A 17,381-nucleotide genomic window follows, 5' to 3' on the forward strand; every position below is an offset into this window, starting at 1 on the left:
TTTCGGCCTTTGAATGGAGTATAAAGTGAATTGAAAAGAAAAATTTGAAAGTAAAGGAAAACTTGGTAAAAAATGCTATACGAGTACTCTGTAAAATATTGTTATGGTATTTATGCAATCTTTGAGTTCTGAATAGAGTATGGAATAAATCATACAAAATTTTCAATGTAAATTAAAAAATTAATATAAACATTTAGGAACAGACGGAATAAAAATATATAGCAAATTTACTGAAAGAAAGATATGAAAATTCAGATTTATTAAACCGTATACTCTGTTGTGTCGAATATTATCACGGTATACCCATGTAATCCCTGGACTGAGAATAGGGTTTTATCTATTTATACCACCCCGCAGTGTAGGTTATGAAAAATTTCCTGAAAGAAAGGTAGAAATATTTGGATTTATTTAATTACGTCAGAAATACATAAAAAATAAAGGAGCTGGAACTTTAAGAAAGTATTGGCATACGTACGTACAATTATCAAGGAACATATTTTAAAATGTCAGGGCACCATATGGCATAAATGTGGCAGTGAAAGCTGCATAAGTCTCTTGCAATTTTATCGTTTCAGATACGAATAATATGTGCCATAAAAGACGAGATGTTCAATGGTCTGGTTCATTAGTATTGGAAGAGAAACGATGATGTTAATAAGCATGAAACTGGGCCACCTTGTGATGTAACTATCTTTTGATTCATTGCAAATGTTTGCTTACGATTGATACAATTTGAAGATTTCAAGTAATCGATCGAAGAAATTTCCGGTTTCTTCAATGAAACAGTTGATGGAGTTTTCGAATATTACCTCGACATTCTAAGCAAACTATATTTATGTCTCTTTTTAATCACAATATTATAGACATTAAAAACAGAGAAGAGAAGATTCTTTGTTTCAAATGCTATATACAATCGGTCAGCATGTTTTTTGTGCTTAAAAGTTTAATTAAAAAAAAACAGGATCATGCATTTATTTATACACAAACGCAATAGCTTTCTTTTTTCCCCCTTTTATATCGGTAAAGATAAAATCAAATAACAATTTACACATCATCAATACCATTCAAACAGCGCTAGTGAAGCGTAAAAGGTTGAAACGGAATTAGGAATAAAATTTCTTCAAAAACTGTGAAACCTACATTTTCGAAACAAACAAATAAAAAGTCCTTTAAAACTTGCCGATTAATTATCTATAGAAATAGGAATACAAATTTCCTTTAAAAATCGAGGAAGCCGTTCTCCAACCAAACACATATACCGTTGATCATAAATATTAAGACACTTACTCGTTACACTTATTGAAAAGTTCAAGTAAATTTTACTTCATTTAATATTTTACATTATAAAATACATGTAATACGCAATATAATAAATTCATAATAAAATAACTAGAAAATAAAAGTAGTAAAAAGCATTCAATCTGTACTAAATATCAAGTGCCCTAATACTCATAGCCGGTAGTGTATTTCAGAAAAAATCAACAAGGAAAAAAACCTTAAAAACTATTTAAATAATGACACCAAAAAAGAAAAGAAAAGTAAGGAAATCAAGTAGCTATTCAATAATTCCGAAGCTGAAATTCACGGGCAAAACCAATCGTATCTTCGTCGCAAATCATCCCCAATCCCCGCGATTAAAATCCTCTCATCGAAAAATTCCCATAATAATCTGGAGGTATCTTATCCCGGTAATGTATTCGCAAAAGCAAAAGATGGTTCGCATACGTCAGACCTCAGTGGATGGTCCGGTCCAATTACGAGTTACCAATCATCGCGTACTTCAATCCGGCCCATCGACGAGTAGCCTCGCACTTTTATTGCCGGTGCAGTGTTATCGCACGTACAGATCTATACTTACACACTCGTACCACACACCACACGTGGAGTCCGTGGATCCAAGTTGCTCTTATCATAACGACCGTGCGTGTTGGTCGGGGATTAATCGATTTAACACGATTCCTCGAAGCGACGACGGATGTGTTAACGAGCGGCGGTTCCCAGATAACATCGCGGACATGGTTCTCGTCGCCGTCTACCGAATTATAATTGGTCCGTAATTAATGACACTGTTCGATTATTGACAGGTGGAGCAATGCCGGGGCGAGACGCGAGCAACGCGAATTACGCGCGCGTTGCATGGAACCGCGCCCCTTTTTTTCAGGCTCCGCTTATTTTCGGACTTAATTACCTGTGATGTTACGGCATAATCAGCGATCGGGACCACAGACCCCCGTTTTCGGACGTTATCGATCTACGGAGATATCAAATACGCGCCAAACGTCGTTTTACCACCATACACGTACCTTTCATCGGTGAATCAGCTACTTGATTCCCGTTTCGCGCACCGCCGATTTAAATTATTCGCAAAATTATATGGGTGGTACGAGGAATTCACTGGAATTGGCGATGGAAAAAATCACATGGTATCCGTTGTTTATGGCTTCCGCTTATAAGGTTGATTTGACCATTTAATTGGCCGATCTTCATTTCCGTTCTTTCTTATTCTTTTCTTTTCTTTTTTCTTTTTTTTTTTTTGATCTGGTTTGATTTTCTTTAGGGAGAATATCTTATCGTAGGATGTTTGCAAGATATTTCAATTTGGGAATGGGAGAAATGGAGGTGAATGTGTTGCCTCATTCGTGAATCATTATCATCTGGAAGCTTTAGTTCAATATTAACTTCTTAAAATTTAATTCTTCTTTTATTCTTCTTCTTTGGTTTCTTAAAGGTTTTCTTCGTTTTCTAAATGGCGTTGAATGTATTGCTTGATATTTGAACTACTGATCATCCATGAAAATTGGAAATTTTGGTACAGTGACAAACCCATTAAGATCCCCATAATATTGCATCTGTTATATATTAATTAGAAATTTATATAGATAGAATTAATCATCTATATATAATTATTCAATTAACATACAAAAAATATAACAAAATAATGAGATAAAGAAATTTACTAAACTCTCAGTGGATTAAAATAAAAGAGCGAAGGATGAAGAAGGATGAAGTTGTACTTCCAGTTTCTGATACTTCATAACCGAAATCTGAAATAAAATTAAACATAGTGAATAAAAAACATAAAATTAAATACTTAGAATGAAATAAATGATTGATTAAATTAATTCGGGAGATCGAAGAATAACGTACACGTTACCGATATTGTTCGTATCATAATACTTATTATTCACTAATGATACTTGTCCATGACTTGTCATTCATAAAAATGCACGAGTGTCTGTATACGAGTGGTGTATGGTTTGATTCGCAGTGTCTTTCTTTGTTTGAGAAGGGTCGATCGATCGATCGACCGATACAAATGGTTTGAAATATGTATGCGTGTACTGTGGATTTGAAACATTCGCAAGTAAAAGTTAATTACGAAGAGACGAGGACGGGAGTATTGATACGACCGTATGTGTATATATATATATATATCTTATCGTCTTGGTATCAAACCGAGGAGAGAAAGACATGAAATCAACGTGAATGTATTATATACAACGTCGTAACGTTACAATGCCTTTCGATAATAACAGTTAAAAAACCTATTTTTTAATCGATATAATAGTTTAACAAACACAGCCTCGCGGTTCGTGAAAACTTAATCGATTATACAACGGAAGATCGTTTTGATCGAACGAGTTCCGAACGTGTTTTACCTTTTTCCTTCTCGACTCGTCTTCTTTTTCTTAAATCCTTTTCTTCTTCGTTTTATCCTTTTCCTTTTCTTTTTTTTTTTTTTTTTTGATGCCTTTTCCACGATATACTTAAAATACGTTTAACATATCCTTCTACTAATACGATTTTTCAAAGAGTTTAAAATACTTTTTGCAATGCGAGCTGGCTACTTTGAAAACAAAACGACACGCTGCTCTTGTGCTGGCAATTATCTCTACTTTCAGCGACAGCCATATCTAAAATACTTTTACGCCCCTTGTAGTCAATACGTCGTTTCCATTTTGATTCTGTCTTTCGTTCTTCATATTTATCTTATTAACGATATATGCTCGTTACACTAAATGAAGAATTACTGCTTTCCCGTAGTATCACAAACTAAAAGTAAGGAAATTTGGCAAGCATTTTTTCATCAATCTCTCTTTAAAAATTCAACGTTGAAAATTTATCCGTTGTAGACAGAAGAAAGCGAAGAAACCATAAAAGTTACGTTAAAAATTCGAAGTTGATCAGTCTTAAACGTTGTGGATTAAAAACCCTGTAACACACTTTTAACCCTCTCCTTTCAGCAACGATTTCAACTGGACAAGGGGCTTGTGCACTAATCTTCGCATTCCATACATAAAAAGACATCGAATAATCATCGACTTATCGAATAACCATCAATTATCACGACGAGGGAAACACAATGAAAGGAAAGAAAAAACAAAAGGGAATATCTGGAACAAACCGTTGAAATTCTATCAGCTCGCATCGCGGCGAATAAGTGTCGAATAATGACTGAACCCCATCGTAAAACCAGGTTACACCGAGACTTGACAAATGGAAAAAGATTGATTCATTGAAAAAAGCGCGATACACGTCTTACAATGCGCATCGACGAGGGACAACGATTATAATCCTATCGTATATTATGTATACTCGCCTAAAATCGAATTGATATCGGTATTAATGACCTCAGTAAATTCCGTCAATAATATCACAACACAATTAATTCCGCTTTTCGTTCACTTGATCTCGTACGCGCCCAGATTGCCCTTGCGCCTCCTGTACACAGTCGGCTGCTGCTCGTTCGTATGATTTCCTTGAACGATCGAGCGTTTCACGTTCGCCCGATATTCGTCTTCGTACGCGTGTAGATATAAATTTTTTAAAAAGATTTGATTATCCAGCTCAGACGGTGGCAGGAATCGTTTAGAGCGACTTTGTTGTTGAGCCTCGAGCTCTTTGAACGTAAACAGCCTGGTCTTCTCGTCGTCGTAGGCCCTGAACCTCTTTGTAGCCCATTGCTTCTCGCTCCTCCACGACGACGAGCCGGCAATGTTGTTAGTGCTCTTCTTGTTGGCTATCAGCAGCTCGTTCAGGGACAGCAGCCTCCTCTTCTGACGCGGAGGACCACTGTCCTCGGATGCGTTTCGTATTCGCTTGCTGCGGTGCTTTGGCACTCCTTCTTTGGCTGGGATCTCGTTGTCCAGCATCGAAGACTCGTTACTGGCCATCGTCGAAGATCGATTATCGCGCGCCTCGATCTCCCTCGGCGTCGCCAGCGTCGTAGTCGTGCCGCTTGTCGTCGACGTGCTCGACGTCGTCACCGTACTGCTGCTACTGTTTCCGCTGCCAATGGCGGCGGTCGTGCTCGTGAAAAACGAAGACGCCGTTGTCGACGGTTCCCCCTGCGTCGTGTCCTCCGTGTTGTTTAATTTAGCCTCTATGATATGTTTGAAGAACGCGTACATCTCACCTACTGTGAACGTTGTGCCGTTTCGCACGGTGAACTTGTCGATCTTCATATTTTTGATCAGCTCCTCGGTGGCGTTCCGGGCCTCCAACATAGACAGTTTTTCGGTTACGTAACTGTTCACGAATTCGTAGAATCCCTTGTAATAATTTTTACGATGCTTCTTCTTGTCCTTTGATTTCTTCCCCTTTTCTCCGTGAGATTGGCCTTTCTTCTTTGAATCCTTTCGATTCTGCTTCTCGTTCCAACGCATTGACTTATTATAAAATCGCATGATCCGCTCGAACTCTCGTTTAAGTTTGATGAATTCTCTCTGGTTTCGAATTTCAAATTCCGAACGACCTCTGCCGGAATTATTCTTCCGAGATTCGGATAAATCTACGTGGAAGAAGTTTTTACTCATAGCGTTTAGAAGATCGTGCATACTGCCGTTGGTGGAATTGTTAGATTGTCTGGCGTCCATGCGTTGCAGCTTACGATAGACGATTTTGAGAAAGTCGATCATCTTCTCCTCGCGAAGACGCGATCTGTTTCCATGGCCTGGATGCTTCTTCCACGATAGAGCTTCAGTGCTGTTGTCGTGGTGGCTGGAGTTCGAGTTCTTCGCCTCGATCTTATGCTTCGAGTGCTCTTTGCTCTTGTTCATCTCGAGATGCAGCAGCTTCTTGCCGATCTTGCGGAAGAACTCGATGAATTTTCTGGAAAAAGATTTAGTTCGACTTCCTAAGGACAGATATCCCAGTAGAAATTAAACTTCAAATTCCCCTATTTTTTCTCTACTTTATTTGTATATAAAAATTGAAATATAAATAATGTAATCATAAATACAAAATTCTTATACCCATAGTTGAAATACAAGCGACATTTAAATATTTCAAAATGAAATTTACTATATGTATCCCCTTTCCAATTATTCAAGATTAATCGTAATTCCTTATAGTTAAAAAATTTCTTACATCTCCGAAATACCATTAGGAAGCATTAAAAATTATACGAATATATAATCGTTTATTCAATGGAAGTATTTTAATCAAACTTTTTATCATTGACAAATTTTTGTTTTTACAATTATCTGTTAAAGAGATGCAAGTCTTCTTTGGTCATATTAATGTTTATTTTTGTTTACATATACTTATTCACTTCATGATGTTTTAATTCCAGTTAATGTATAATATATTTAGGTACGTATTAAAGATCAATAGTTCTAGCGTGAATACCAATCATCAATGGCTACCATGTCGATCAACTTTCTTCTTAAATCAACATTCGATTCTGAATCCTACAATTCATTCATAAATATAATAGAAAAATCTTCAACTTACCTGTAATTCATAGTAAGATCTTCCTCATTCACAGATCTTCGTCGTCTGCTCCATCTGAGCCTAGGGTGCTGTCCAGGAATGCACTTGGGCAGCTCCTTAGGGCTCCAGCTTCCTCCAACACAAGTTGCTCCAGTGGGTCCATCATCCAGGACGTATCCTTTGTCACAATCATACATAATCTGCTTGTTATTCACAACCTTCTTCACATATGGCCTATAATCATAGACTCCCATGTTGCCCATCAAGAAGACCTTTCCATTCTCGATGAAACCAGGGAAAGGACAAAACACTTGCATGCAGTGAGGAATGTCTCCGATCCAATTTCCATATTGACATTTCACCGATCTCGTGATGTTGTCTGGCCCATCTTTGACAAGTTCAAAGCCATCTTTGCACTTGAATATCGCTTTCATTCCGTGATCGGTTTTGGGTGCTATCACCATCCCATTTTTGGGCGATTTAGGCAATTGTTTACACCTGGCTGGCGAGCAACTGGGCACGATGGACCACGTGCCATTATTACAAACTACGGGCGTGTTGTTCACCGCGAATTCATAGTTTTCTTCACAAAAAACTAGCAATCTCTCGCCATGCTCGACCACAGTCACGTTGTTGATGTGATCCCTATCGTGGCTGGCCACCGTGATGTTACCGTTTTCTATTTGAGGCACGACGCAAGGTGCAAGACACTGTGGCAATGGATAACGCCACTTTCCGTCGATCTGACAAACCGACGAGGTATTTCCCTCGAGCTTCATGTGGTCGTTGCAGCGGAAAATTATGCTGGCACCCAGACCGGTACCTGTTGGAGTCAGCGTATAAAGAGGTCAGTCCGGATTTACGTGGGTTTCGTTATTTTTGAGAATATGAAACAAGAGTTTTAACAGTTTGCCGTTCGGAATTTTAGCTGGTTTTGAACAAAGGCGAATTTAGGATATTGTGGAAGTAAATAAAAGAAGCAACATGGGAAATTTAGCTTGAATGATGCTTAATCCATTGTTGTAAATGTTTTAATGTATTTGTTGCGGTGTACAGTTTTGCGTAAATAAAGCTTTTACCGGTAACAAAGAATATCGATGGAGCGAGAGATTCATTTTGAATGATGTTTAATCTAATGAGATATTAATATGTCTGTGTGTGAATGTAACATTGTCCTGATGCTTTCCTGATGATTTCATATAAAAGAAATTTTCAAAAAATTATGAAGATGTAAGAATATCGTTGGAATAGAAAATTCACTTTGAATGATCCTTCATTTAAAATAGAATTAAGTATTAATATTTAAATATGATGTAGGGATTAAAATGTAAAAGTTTGTCATTCTTCTTACGAAAAAGATAATTCCATATTAATCGAAAGAATTATTGAGGCAAATATTCAATTATTTGAATAAGTATGTCTCAAGTAATACCTTATCAACTCTATATCGAATAAAACGCCTACACTTTCCAAACCAATATCTATACAAAATCCTTTCCACGATATTCTCAGCGTATCATACTGTTTTGACCGCAAAATAGTTGCAACATTCTCATAAACTTCTACTATTGTTTATTCTCGTAACGACGCGATTATTAATAAACACGGCGAAGAATTTTCTCCGCTCTTCCATCGTGCGACTCACCCGCCTCGATATTCTCAATCCAACCGTTGTACAGAACACCAGGTGAACCGCAATTAATCTCCTGGCAGGTAGGTGTCTTTCCGGTCCATTTTCTATCTGCCCCGCAACGCCTGGTCGTCGCGCCGACCACTGTGTATCCATACTTGCATTCGTACGACACGATGGAATTGTATGCATACGAAGTGTACACCGCGTTCCCGCTCACTGGATTCTCCGGTTTCGGACATTGCACCGTTGTAACCTGAACAGAAAACATTTCCTGCTTCGAAACGTACGTACACATACACTACTGGTCATTATTGAACAAATTCGCGATCACTTTCTCAATTTTATTTAAATATATCGTATCTCTTTAATTTTGTTATTCATACAAAATTGATATTCTTTTTTTTTAATTTAAATATGATTAATTAACGCGTTGACTATCACACAAATTTTATATTCTTTACCCTGGAAGCTGTGATGTATTGAAATATACTACACCATAACATTTAACTTTTACAAAATATTATATCGTATTTGCGCACACTTTTTTAATAATATCCTGTAAATCATTCACGTTGTTGAAAATTTTCTAGTTCATGAAAATTATCTTATTTTGATCATTGTAAAAATTTTAATAAAACGTGGGTCACCGATTACCACCGTGGCAGTCAACGTGTTAAGAATGATTAATTATTAACTAGTCGTAAGAGATGTAAGACTTCTGATTTTTATTTCCATAAATTTCGCTGTGAAAATGCTTTTTCAGCTGATACAAATTTGATTCATTAGAAGCCAACGTTAACGCGACATTACATTTACAATTTCTTTTCAATCAGTTTACATAAGCAAATTCTGGTCCTTAACATTGTGTGTATGGAAGGAAATTTCAAAGATTCGCCTAATATTTTTTTCGCCGCTATATTTTCCAAGTATGCAGATCCTACAATTATATGAAATTTGATAAATTATGATAAACTATCGTTTGGCCCTTAATGCGTTCAGTTGACATTTTCTTAGATTCGTTGATCCCATAGAACATATAATTATTTTAAATTTTTGTAGCATCCAGTTAAAAAGGATGAAGAATAAAAATAAAAGGTATAAAAAGGATTCAAATAAAAAGGGAACGGAACACGAAGAAACAAGTTTCATATGTCGCGAAAAACTCTTACTTGCACACATTGTGGTGATTCTTTAGGAGTCCATGTGCCATCTGCCAAGCATAGCTTCTCCGCTTTGCCAACTAATTCGTAGCCATCCATACAATGGTACGACACACTACAATCGTACGTATAACATTCGCCTTGAACAGAAAACAAACGTTGCGATTTCGCCTAAGAATCCTTATAATTGAAATAATATAAGATGAAATTGGTTCACATCAAGTGTCTGCTTATATAGGTTTCTACAAGTTAAAAATATATTCAAAAAAGATAAATTTCTAATAGAGATCAAAGATTTAATTGGTATCTAATACGTAATAATTATTTCTTTAGAGAAATTCATTTCAGTTTCTGTTCAGTTTTCATACGAAAAATAACTACATGGCTATTGTCAACGGTGCTTCTGCACCATCGGTGGTAATGAGCATTTCAAACATGTAATTCTATGACAACGTATATAGAATTATGAAGTAGAATATTACTATCGTTGAGTATGATAAAATTATTTTGTATTTCCAGTAATTTGGACGAATTTTAAAATCCTTGCTATGTATTAAATATTCGCTATTCTCTTCTTTCTTGTTCCATACAATAAGCGACAACTTCGAAGTACATAATCGGAATAATTCGATCACCATTGTATGATCACAAATAAATTCTATTCCATGTGTAAAGAATCCTCGCGCGTTTCTAAATAAAGAGAAAATTGTCAAACAAACGTTACTGTCTGTTAAACAATTTGCGAATGAAGTAGTTAAATACCGACAATTATGATATGAAACCTGTAGTAAATGAATCTAAAAGAAAAATACATAAAATAGCACATAATATCAAATATAAGAAGTCTTTATCCTTTTTTTCCCAAAAAAATTATTCAAATCTTCAAAAATGCACCGCTGTATTTCTATAGTCTCCACGAAATATTACGAAAGAATCATTTTTACTACTCTCATAATATCAAATAATGAATATCCTTCTAACGGTTCAATTTCTCAACAAAGATTCGGTTATTCTTATATTATATATCTTCTCCCACTAAACCGTAACAAACCACTCCTAAAGCCAAAATGATACATACCCGCGTACCCGCCGTTCGCAATATCCGCGGGAGGTCCACATTTCTGCGGCTCGCAGGTGATGTCAGGTCCAAACCAGCTAGCAATACCTTCCATCAACAGGCACCTCGCCTTTCTGATACCGGTAGTCGTGTAACCATGGTCGCAAAAGTACTGAACTTCGTTGTCCAAGTCGAAAGTGGTCTGTTCAGAGAGCGCGTTGTGTCGCGCGTTTTTCACCTTAGGCGGCTGAGAACAGAAGGAACTGACATCCTTCTTGCAGGAAGGCGTCGTGCCGGTCCATTTACCGTCGGCCCTACACGTTCTCTCGGTAACACCGACGGTGAAATAATCAGGATCACAAGTGTAATGGACTTGATCGCCGAAAAATCTTCCAGTCTCCGACTTCACACCGTGCTGAATATCGCTCAGCGCCGGGCATTCTCTCTCAGGCTTGATGCAAGACATCCCGCAAACACCGTCGCATCTGCACTTCTTCTTCTTGCTCTTGCAATCTTCATCGGTAGAACACTTTCGCAGACACTTCTGACCGAGCAATTCCGCCTGTCCCTCGTTTCTTGGACACGCCGCCGACGGGGAATTCCTCGGGTTCTTATATATGCGTCCGTCATCGTCCACCTCCGGTTTCGTTTGATAACTCTGCTCGTCGGTGTCGTCGTCCTCGTCGTCCTCGTCGTCCCAATCATCGTCATCGTCGTCGTCGTCGTCGTCAGCCGCTTGTTGTATGAGTCTCGCTTCCGATACGAGGAAAAACATATACACAAGCAGAAGATGGAACAAAACGAAGCCGCCGGGTCTCATTTTATCAGGCGTTTGTCTGATACTGCTCGTTTCCCGGACAAAACGACTCACACGCGTTTCGACGCCGACCGAACAACTCGTTTTATTCGTTGAACTCGTGAGTAACGACGCGTTGAGAGAACGATTTACGAGACGGGAGACACAAATTGAAAAACTGTTTCACCAGAGATGATGATCACCAGACGCGGTGGCCCATTGAACGGTACTCCGTTCCGGAAGCTCCGCTTAAAGTAGCAGCAGTCTCATCCCGAGGCACCGCGCGCACGAGGACGACGTCGTTTCTCTCGCGACCGTGACTATTAATCGAGTCTGCCTCTTCGGCGTCCAGGAGGATTAGGACGGTATCTCTGTCTCTGTCTCGCTCGCCACCTCTCTGTTCCTCTAACTCTGTGGCAATTTTTTTCTTTATTGTGCGGACTGCGGCCCCGTGCTGCCGGGAATTCGCGGATACTCGCGCATCTCTGCACGCGCATTCAGCCTGTTCAATACATCTCCTCACTCGTGCAGCTTCCAGCAGATGGCGAGGGACAGGGGAAAAGCCCTCGGAGTTGCGCAGAAACGTGCCATCCTCCCCTTCTATCCCGACACATACACCCCCCCCCCCTTTTTCAACCGTTATACGTTCTTGTAAGGGGGTGGTTTCGATATAGTTTTATACACGGTTACAGTCGGCAACATGATTCATTCGTCTCGCGTCTAGAACCGTATCGAATATGTTCCTCTGATCAAGACAAATCTTCTTCCTTCCTCCATTTATATTTGTTAGATTTGTTTGCCATATGTCGGAGGCGGAGGAATTGCGACGTGTTAACTTCGTGTAACATGTATTTTCTCTGGTTCCAGTATCCGAAAGATGGTTTTGCGGTAGGAGTAAGATATTTCTCGAGTTGGATTTTAATATTTGAATTATGAAAAGAAAGTTTTATGGTAGGCGTAGAGAATAGGTGTCTGTGACATAATGATGTAGGCTTTAGCATAGTTGCTTAGAGATGATGTAATGACACGACATGAATATAGCACGATAGCGATTAATTAAGATTACAAGAATGTTATCGGGAAATAGATATCCGACATGTGATGTAAAATTATGTATCACGATAGTTAATTCTTTAAATCATGAATTATAATATCGTTAAATCTTTCTTCTATATACTTGATCATTTTTCTAGTAACATATATTCTACTTGCAGATCCTTTTCGTATTCAACAAATCATATATATTTAGTTACCCACAATTTTCTCTTCTTTACGATAACTATAAAAAAGATAGACACGTCATTGCACTTCTTATAGTATTTGCATACTTATTAATTAAGTCCATGTATATAAATTTTGTATCATCTAGTAATAGGTGGCATTGTCATATGACTACAAAAATTTGATACTATAAAAATGAAATGTATAGAACTCGATAGAGAACGCTTCATTGAAAAATAAGGATGCGCATCGATACCTTTTGTAATCACTTTTCCCGTAAACTTTTAAAATATCTTGTTTCAGAGGGTGACAACAACTTAACTTACCTTTAACCTAACTTGTCAGCGTAGTTTCTCAATCCCCAATATCATTACCTTCCCTCTAGAGATACCGTAGTTTCCGTAGTTCATACTTTCGAGAACCTAGTATTACAACAGCTTTATGTAAATTTCCTCTGAACGAGGATAAAAATGGAGAAGTTAAGGAAAACCTATTTCATATACCGGCGTACGCTTCGTAAGCAAACTTTCTTCCTTTCACGAGACACAGTCGCCAGGATAACGCGCCTCTCGATTCTTTCGAGCTAGTCCTTCCTGAATAGGAAGTTTCGTTTGCTGGAAAACGTTCCGCTATTATTCGAAACGCATAGAACCACCAGAATCTCCGCCGTTCCTCGATTACATACATTTTCGCGTTGCTCTCGAGAAAACGTTACTCTTTCGCAACACGAAGGTGCCGCGCGCGCCACGACACGCGAAAACGCCACGCTCCCGTTAACGCGTCGAGTCACGAAAGCTAACAGCACCTGCAGCCACTTTCTAGCCCGTTAACACGTTACTTCGCCGTCCAGACAAATTGTGGCAAACCGCCTGTAACCTCGATCCACCACGAGTTAAACGATCCCCAACACGTCTCGATCGGCCTCAACTGCTCAATCAAGTCGTTCGAGACTAAAACCGGGGATCGAAAACGAGATCTCCTCGCGTGACACCACAATCTTAGGATTTTATTCGACATGCTTTACTAAGCTTCGAAGGACGGTCGCTTTTACGGTTACTCGGTTCGATTTGCATGATAAAACGTAGCAATATGCGAAGGAATGATAAGATGGGTTTGATTGGTTATAGCGTAATTTCATTTTCTTGTGTAGGATCGTAAATCCTGTGAACTTTCATACATTTATATGTAGATGTTGATTTGAAGTTACAAAAATCGACAAGTATACACGGAATGCAAATATGTAACTTATAAAAAGATACAAAGAGAGCCAGTAATTATAGCAAAATCAAAAGTATAGAGTAAACATATTTCATATTACGCTTCATTTTCGATAAAATCGTACTTGGAAATTTAATATACGTGAATTTGGCAACTTACCAATTGGTAACTTATAATTGGTACTTACCAAATGAATAAACAAACAACAGAAGATTAATCTACGTGCGAAAATAAGTGAAAAACGTAGAATACAATTTTCCTATTCAAGTTCTCATTTCCACGAAAACAGAGTTTCAACAGATATGCTTTTTTCAGAAACTGAAAGTCTCATGAAAAAGATTTATTCCACATTCCTGACTTGCCAGTTGCTACCATAATTTCTGAGATATCCCTTATAAAATATCCAAAGTATAGTGTTTGTTACAATATTTAATAAGTAGAACAATCGTTTTCTTAGATTCTATTCTGTTAACTATATTCATACGTATAATTGCAATTTATATACAGTAATATCCAGAAGAAAATTTAAAGAATAAAACGGAAGAAACGTTATAATTTTGCAAAAGTGAATTATAAGTGACGATAAAAATGAATGTATAATATAATTATTATAAATTAATATAAATTAATACAATAAACGACAAGAAAGATGTTGATACAAATTGTGATTATATACACGAGTGTCAGTTTTAAACTTTCTTCTGTCCGCCATTGTAAATAACCGAGTAAAATATGAAAAGCCATGAACTTTGATTATAGACAGTTTCTTATCTCTAGATAGTACGATCGTCAGATCGAAAAACTGAGGAATAGTAAAAGATATCAAGGCGTGGGTAGTAGACAGGAGATCGGTTTTCAGCGGACAAAACTCGATCCTTTGCTAACCGTGGCAGACCATTCAAGGTAATCCTCCCGGTTCCAAAGTTAGAGCCGTCGTCGTTAGAATAAGCCCGTGTCCACCATTGTCTTCGTAACGATCGTAATCAATCGGTACGGTTCGATGCCTCGTATACACGCCGTAGGTGATCCCTGGCCCAATCTCAGCTATCAGCTTCATCGTTCTCGCCGTGTGTCTCCCGGATGTCTTCATTTGTCTTATTCAAATGAGACGCCTAAGGACAAGGCTTTCGTGTTTTCGAAGCTTTAAAGTTTTGCTTGAAGTCGTATTTTTATCGGCGAAACAATATTTGGTGCACTTTTCTCCCTTAGTTTTATGGTCGTTTTATATTGGGGTAAAATTTAATTGGAACGTATTGGTGCGAAAGGGTGTGAATTGGAAGGTTACGTGATTTATACGCATTATCGAAGGTAATTTGGAAAGGTTGCTGAAATCTTTTGATGAGGGAAAAAATAAACATAGTAACATGATCAGGATTCCAATTGTCCCCAACATCATCAAATATTCTTTTCATTATCCAACAGAATTGGTTGTTTTCATCTCGTGCAAAATTACTTTTGTTAACAGTATTCTTCAGAATTATGGAGAACAATTATAATGCATTTACACATTTACATAACTGTTGTAAATGGAAATTGTATGCAAAACAGTTTAATTTCGAAAAAATATTGTCGAACAGAAATTGGTTCATTCTTCTCCTCTTTTTTCTTCAAAATAGGGTATTACCCTTTTCGATGCATTCTGTATAATATTCCTGTAGTGACTGTGAAATGAAAAAGAAATAATAATTACGATTGCATTAACGAAGACGAAATTCATGAATATCTTTGTCCATAAGTATAACTTCTTCCATTCGATTGGGGCGAGTGCATTGAAATTCAGTATTCAACGAGTTCGTAGAACTAATTTCCAAGACTGATCGCGTTTGCAATATCGTGGGATACAAACGACACAACTTTTCCTCTCAGTGACAAGGTGAATGGCGACTCGGAGGGTTATTCATTGTCGGGAGTGTATCTTCGTTTGGACGCGACTGTCAGGTGAGATTGACAGAGTGGCAGTAACTCGGTAGCTGAAAATGGGAGTGGCTGAAAGACGAGAGGACAGCTCGCTCAGCGACATCCCCGTGGCGCCTCTTCGCGGATCCTCCGACCAAGAAATAAGGACATAAGAAATCAGTGGCTCTCAACGTGTTTTCCTTTTATTTTACAATATTATTTTGACCAGAAATGTAACTATTATAAAGGAAATGCAAATAGATCTTTTCTTCCATGTCTTAAAAGCTTCAGTTTCGAAAAATGAAAATCATTAAAAAATAATTTATCACCCATCGCAGCTTGCTATGTACTATCTTATTTCCTTAAAGTATGAGATATTTGAGTCGCTATTGTAAATTTTATTTTTTTCAAGCGTAAAATTCGTATATCTTAATTTTTTGTCTTATTACAAAAAGCATTCTTTGATCATTTATAATGCAGTTGTACTATTTCGATAACTATTTTACAATTTTAGTTTTTTTCTAACGAACACACAGTTCCACCAGAAAATCATTACCAGCACTCTGGGAGAAATTATATGACGAGCTATGGAAGTTTTCTAATTGAGGAAATTTTCAGAGAAAATTTAATTACCTGGTTGCAACCTAGCCCAACTCTTTCTCAATTAGCTTCACTTCATTTCATTTATATTCGACACTCCTCCTTCTTTTATTAACAATCTACCTTCATCAACTAGTTTCAAACTGATTCAAACGAGTTGCTTAATATCAACAATTTCAAAAATTTACAAGCAATTCCAATAAAAGCTTCGGTTACAATGACCATTTTCGAAGCACATAATCAGAGCCCGTCACACGTCAAACAAACTGAACGGTTCTTAATTAGAAATCCACGGTCGAGAAGAATCTCCCTAATTATTAAGCTTGTGTAAGCATAGAGACGAGATCCTCTTTGTTCGCATAATGGCTCCATAAGAAATGATCGAACCGTGAATAGGCAAATCAGCATCCTTATTAAATAAACGAAACGCGCGTTCGTGGCATGAGATTCTCTGCGAAAACCAGTTTTGTTCTACTTGTTTCATCAAATGAAGAACGTCCTTTTTGTCTCGCAGTGGGCGGTATAGCCGTCTCACGAGTTGAAAGAACGATGAGCTCACGGTGTCAGCTTACAACTACGTGCCTACGTTATGTCACGTTATCTTTTTTAATTTATCTTCCCATTGAAACAAAACAAAACTGATAATAAATACAGCGGGGTGTTTCCTTTGCTCACTAACCGAAGAAAACTATCTCGATGCTCGAGGTATCGATCGGTAAATTCAGCCGGATTGAAGTAATACGCTGTTCCGACGTTCGTAAGACTTCACAGGCATATGAAGATTGCATAAGTTGGCTCATATGCGATATGCTCTAAAAATCTTCTTCAATCTGACTTCAAATAGACTTCTATTCTGATTAGAAAAAGTTACTAGTGTTACGCAACTTTGTTGGTTTTCATAACCTTTTCACGATCTACGTATGTCACAATAACAGTTCAAAGAACTTTTCAGTATTTTGATTTTAGTCTATTCTAATTGGAAGGTTCACTGCGAAAACATGGTTCTTTGAGTATCTCGTTTTCTCAATCAGTTTTCAATAAATTGAAAAATTCCTAGAAACATTGAAACTACCGATGGCTAAAGTA

At 37.6% G+C, this 17,381-nt stretch overlaps 1 protein-coding gene across 1 annotated transcript; it reads right to left on the bottom strand.

Annotated features, from left to right (window-relative positions):
* Positions 1 to 3,680: 3,680 nt before the first annotated feature.
* On the bottom strand, positions 3,681 to 12,366 carry LOC126872597 (uncharacterized). Its single transcript, XM_050632705.1, has 5 exons — positions 10,586 to 12,366; positions 9,517 to 9,647; positions 8,360 to 8,600; positions 6,736 to 7,537; positions 3,681 to 6,111 (listed from the first exon to the last, which is right to left on the bottom strand). The coding sequence occupies exons 1-5, from the start codon at positions 11,382 to 11,384 to the stop codon at positions 4,683 to 4,685; spliced, it is 3,402 nt and encodes a 1,133-aa protein (XP_050488662.1). The 5' UTR covers positions 11,385 to 12,366; the 3' UTR covers positions 3,681 to 4,682.
* Between the last annotated feature and the right edge of the window lie 5,015 nt (positions 12,367 to 17,381).

The sequence above is a fragment of the Bombus huntii genome, chromosome 13 (genome assembly GCF_024542735.1).
Source record: "Bombus huntii isolate Logan2020A chromosome 13, iyBomHunt1.1, whole genome shotgun sequence".
Classification (NCBI taxonomy): Eukaryota; Metazoa; Arthropoda; class Insecta; order Hymenoptera; family Apidae; genus Bombus; species Bombus huntii.

Bases quoted from the DNA above. Each gene is read 5' to 3' on its own strand.
- LOC126872597 (XM_050632705.1), bottom strand. From the start codon at position 11,384: ATGAGACCCGGCGGCTTCGTTTTGTTCCATCTTCTGCTTGTGTATATG. The intron at 8,601-9,516 runs GTAAGAGTTTTT...TTTTCTGTTCAG, and splicing joins AATCACCACAATGTGTGCAA to GTTACAACGGTGCAATGTCC. The intron at 7,538-8,359 runs GTGAGTCGCACG...TGACTCCAACAG, and splicing joins GATTGAGAATATCGAGGCGG to GTACCGGTCTGGGTGCCAGC.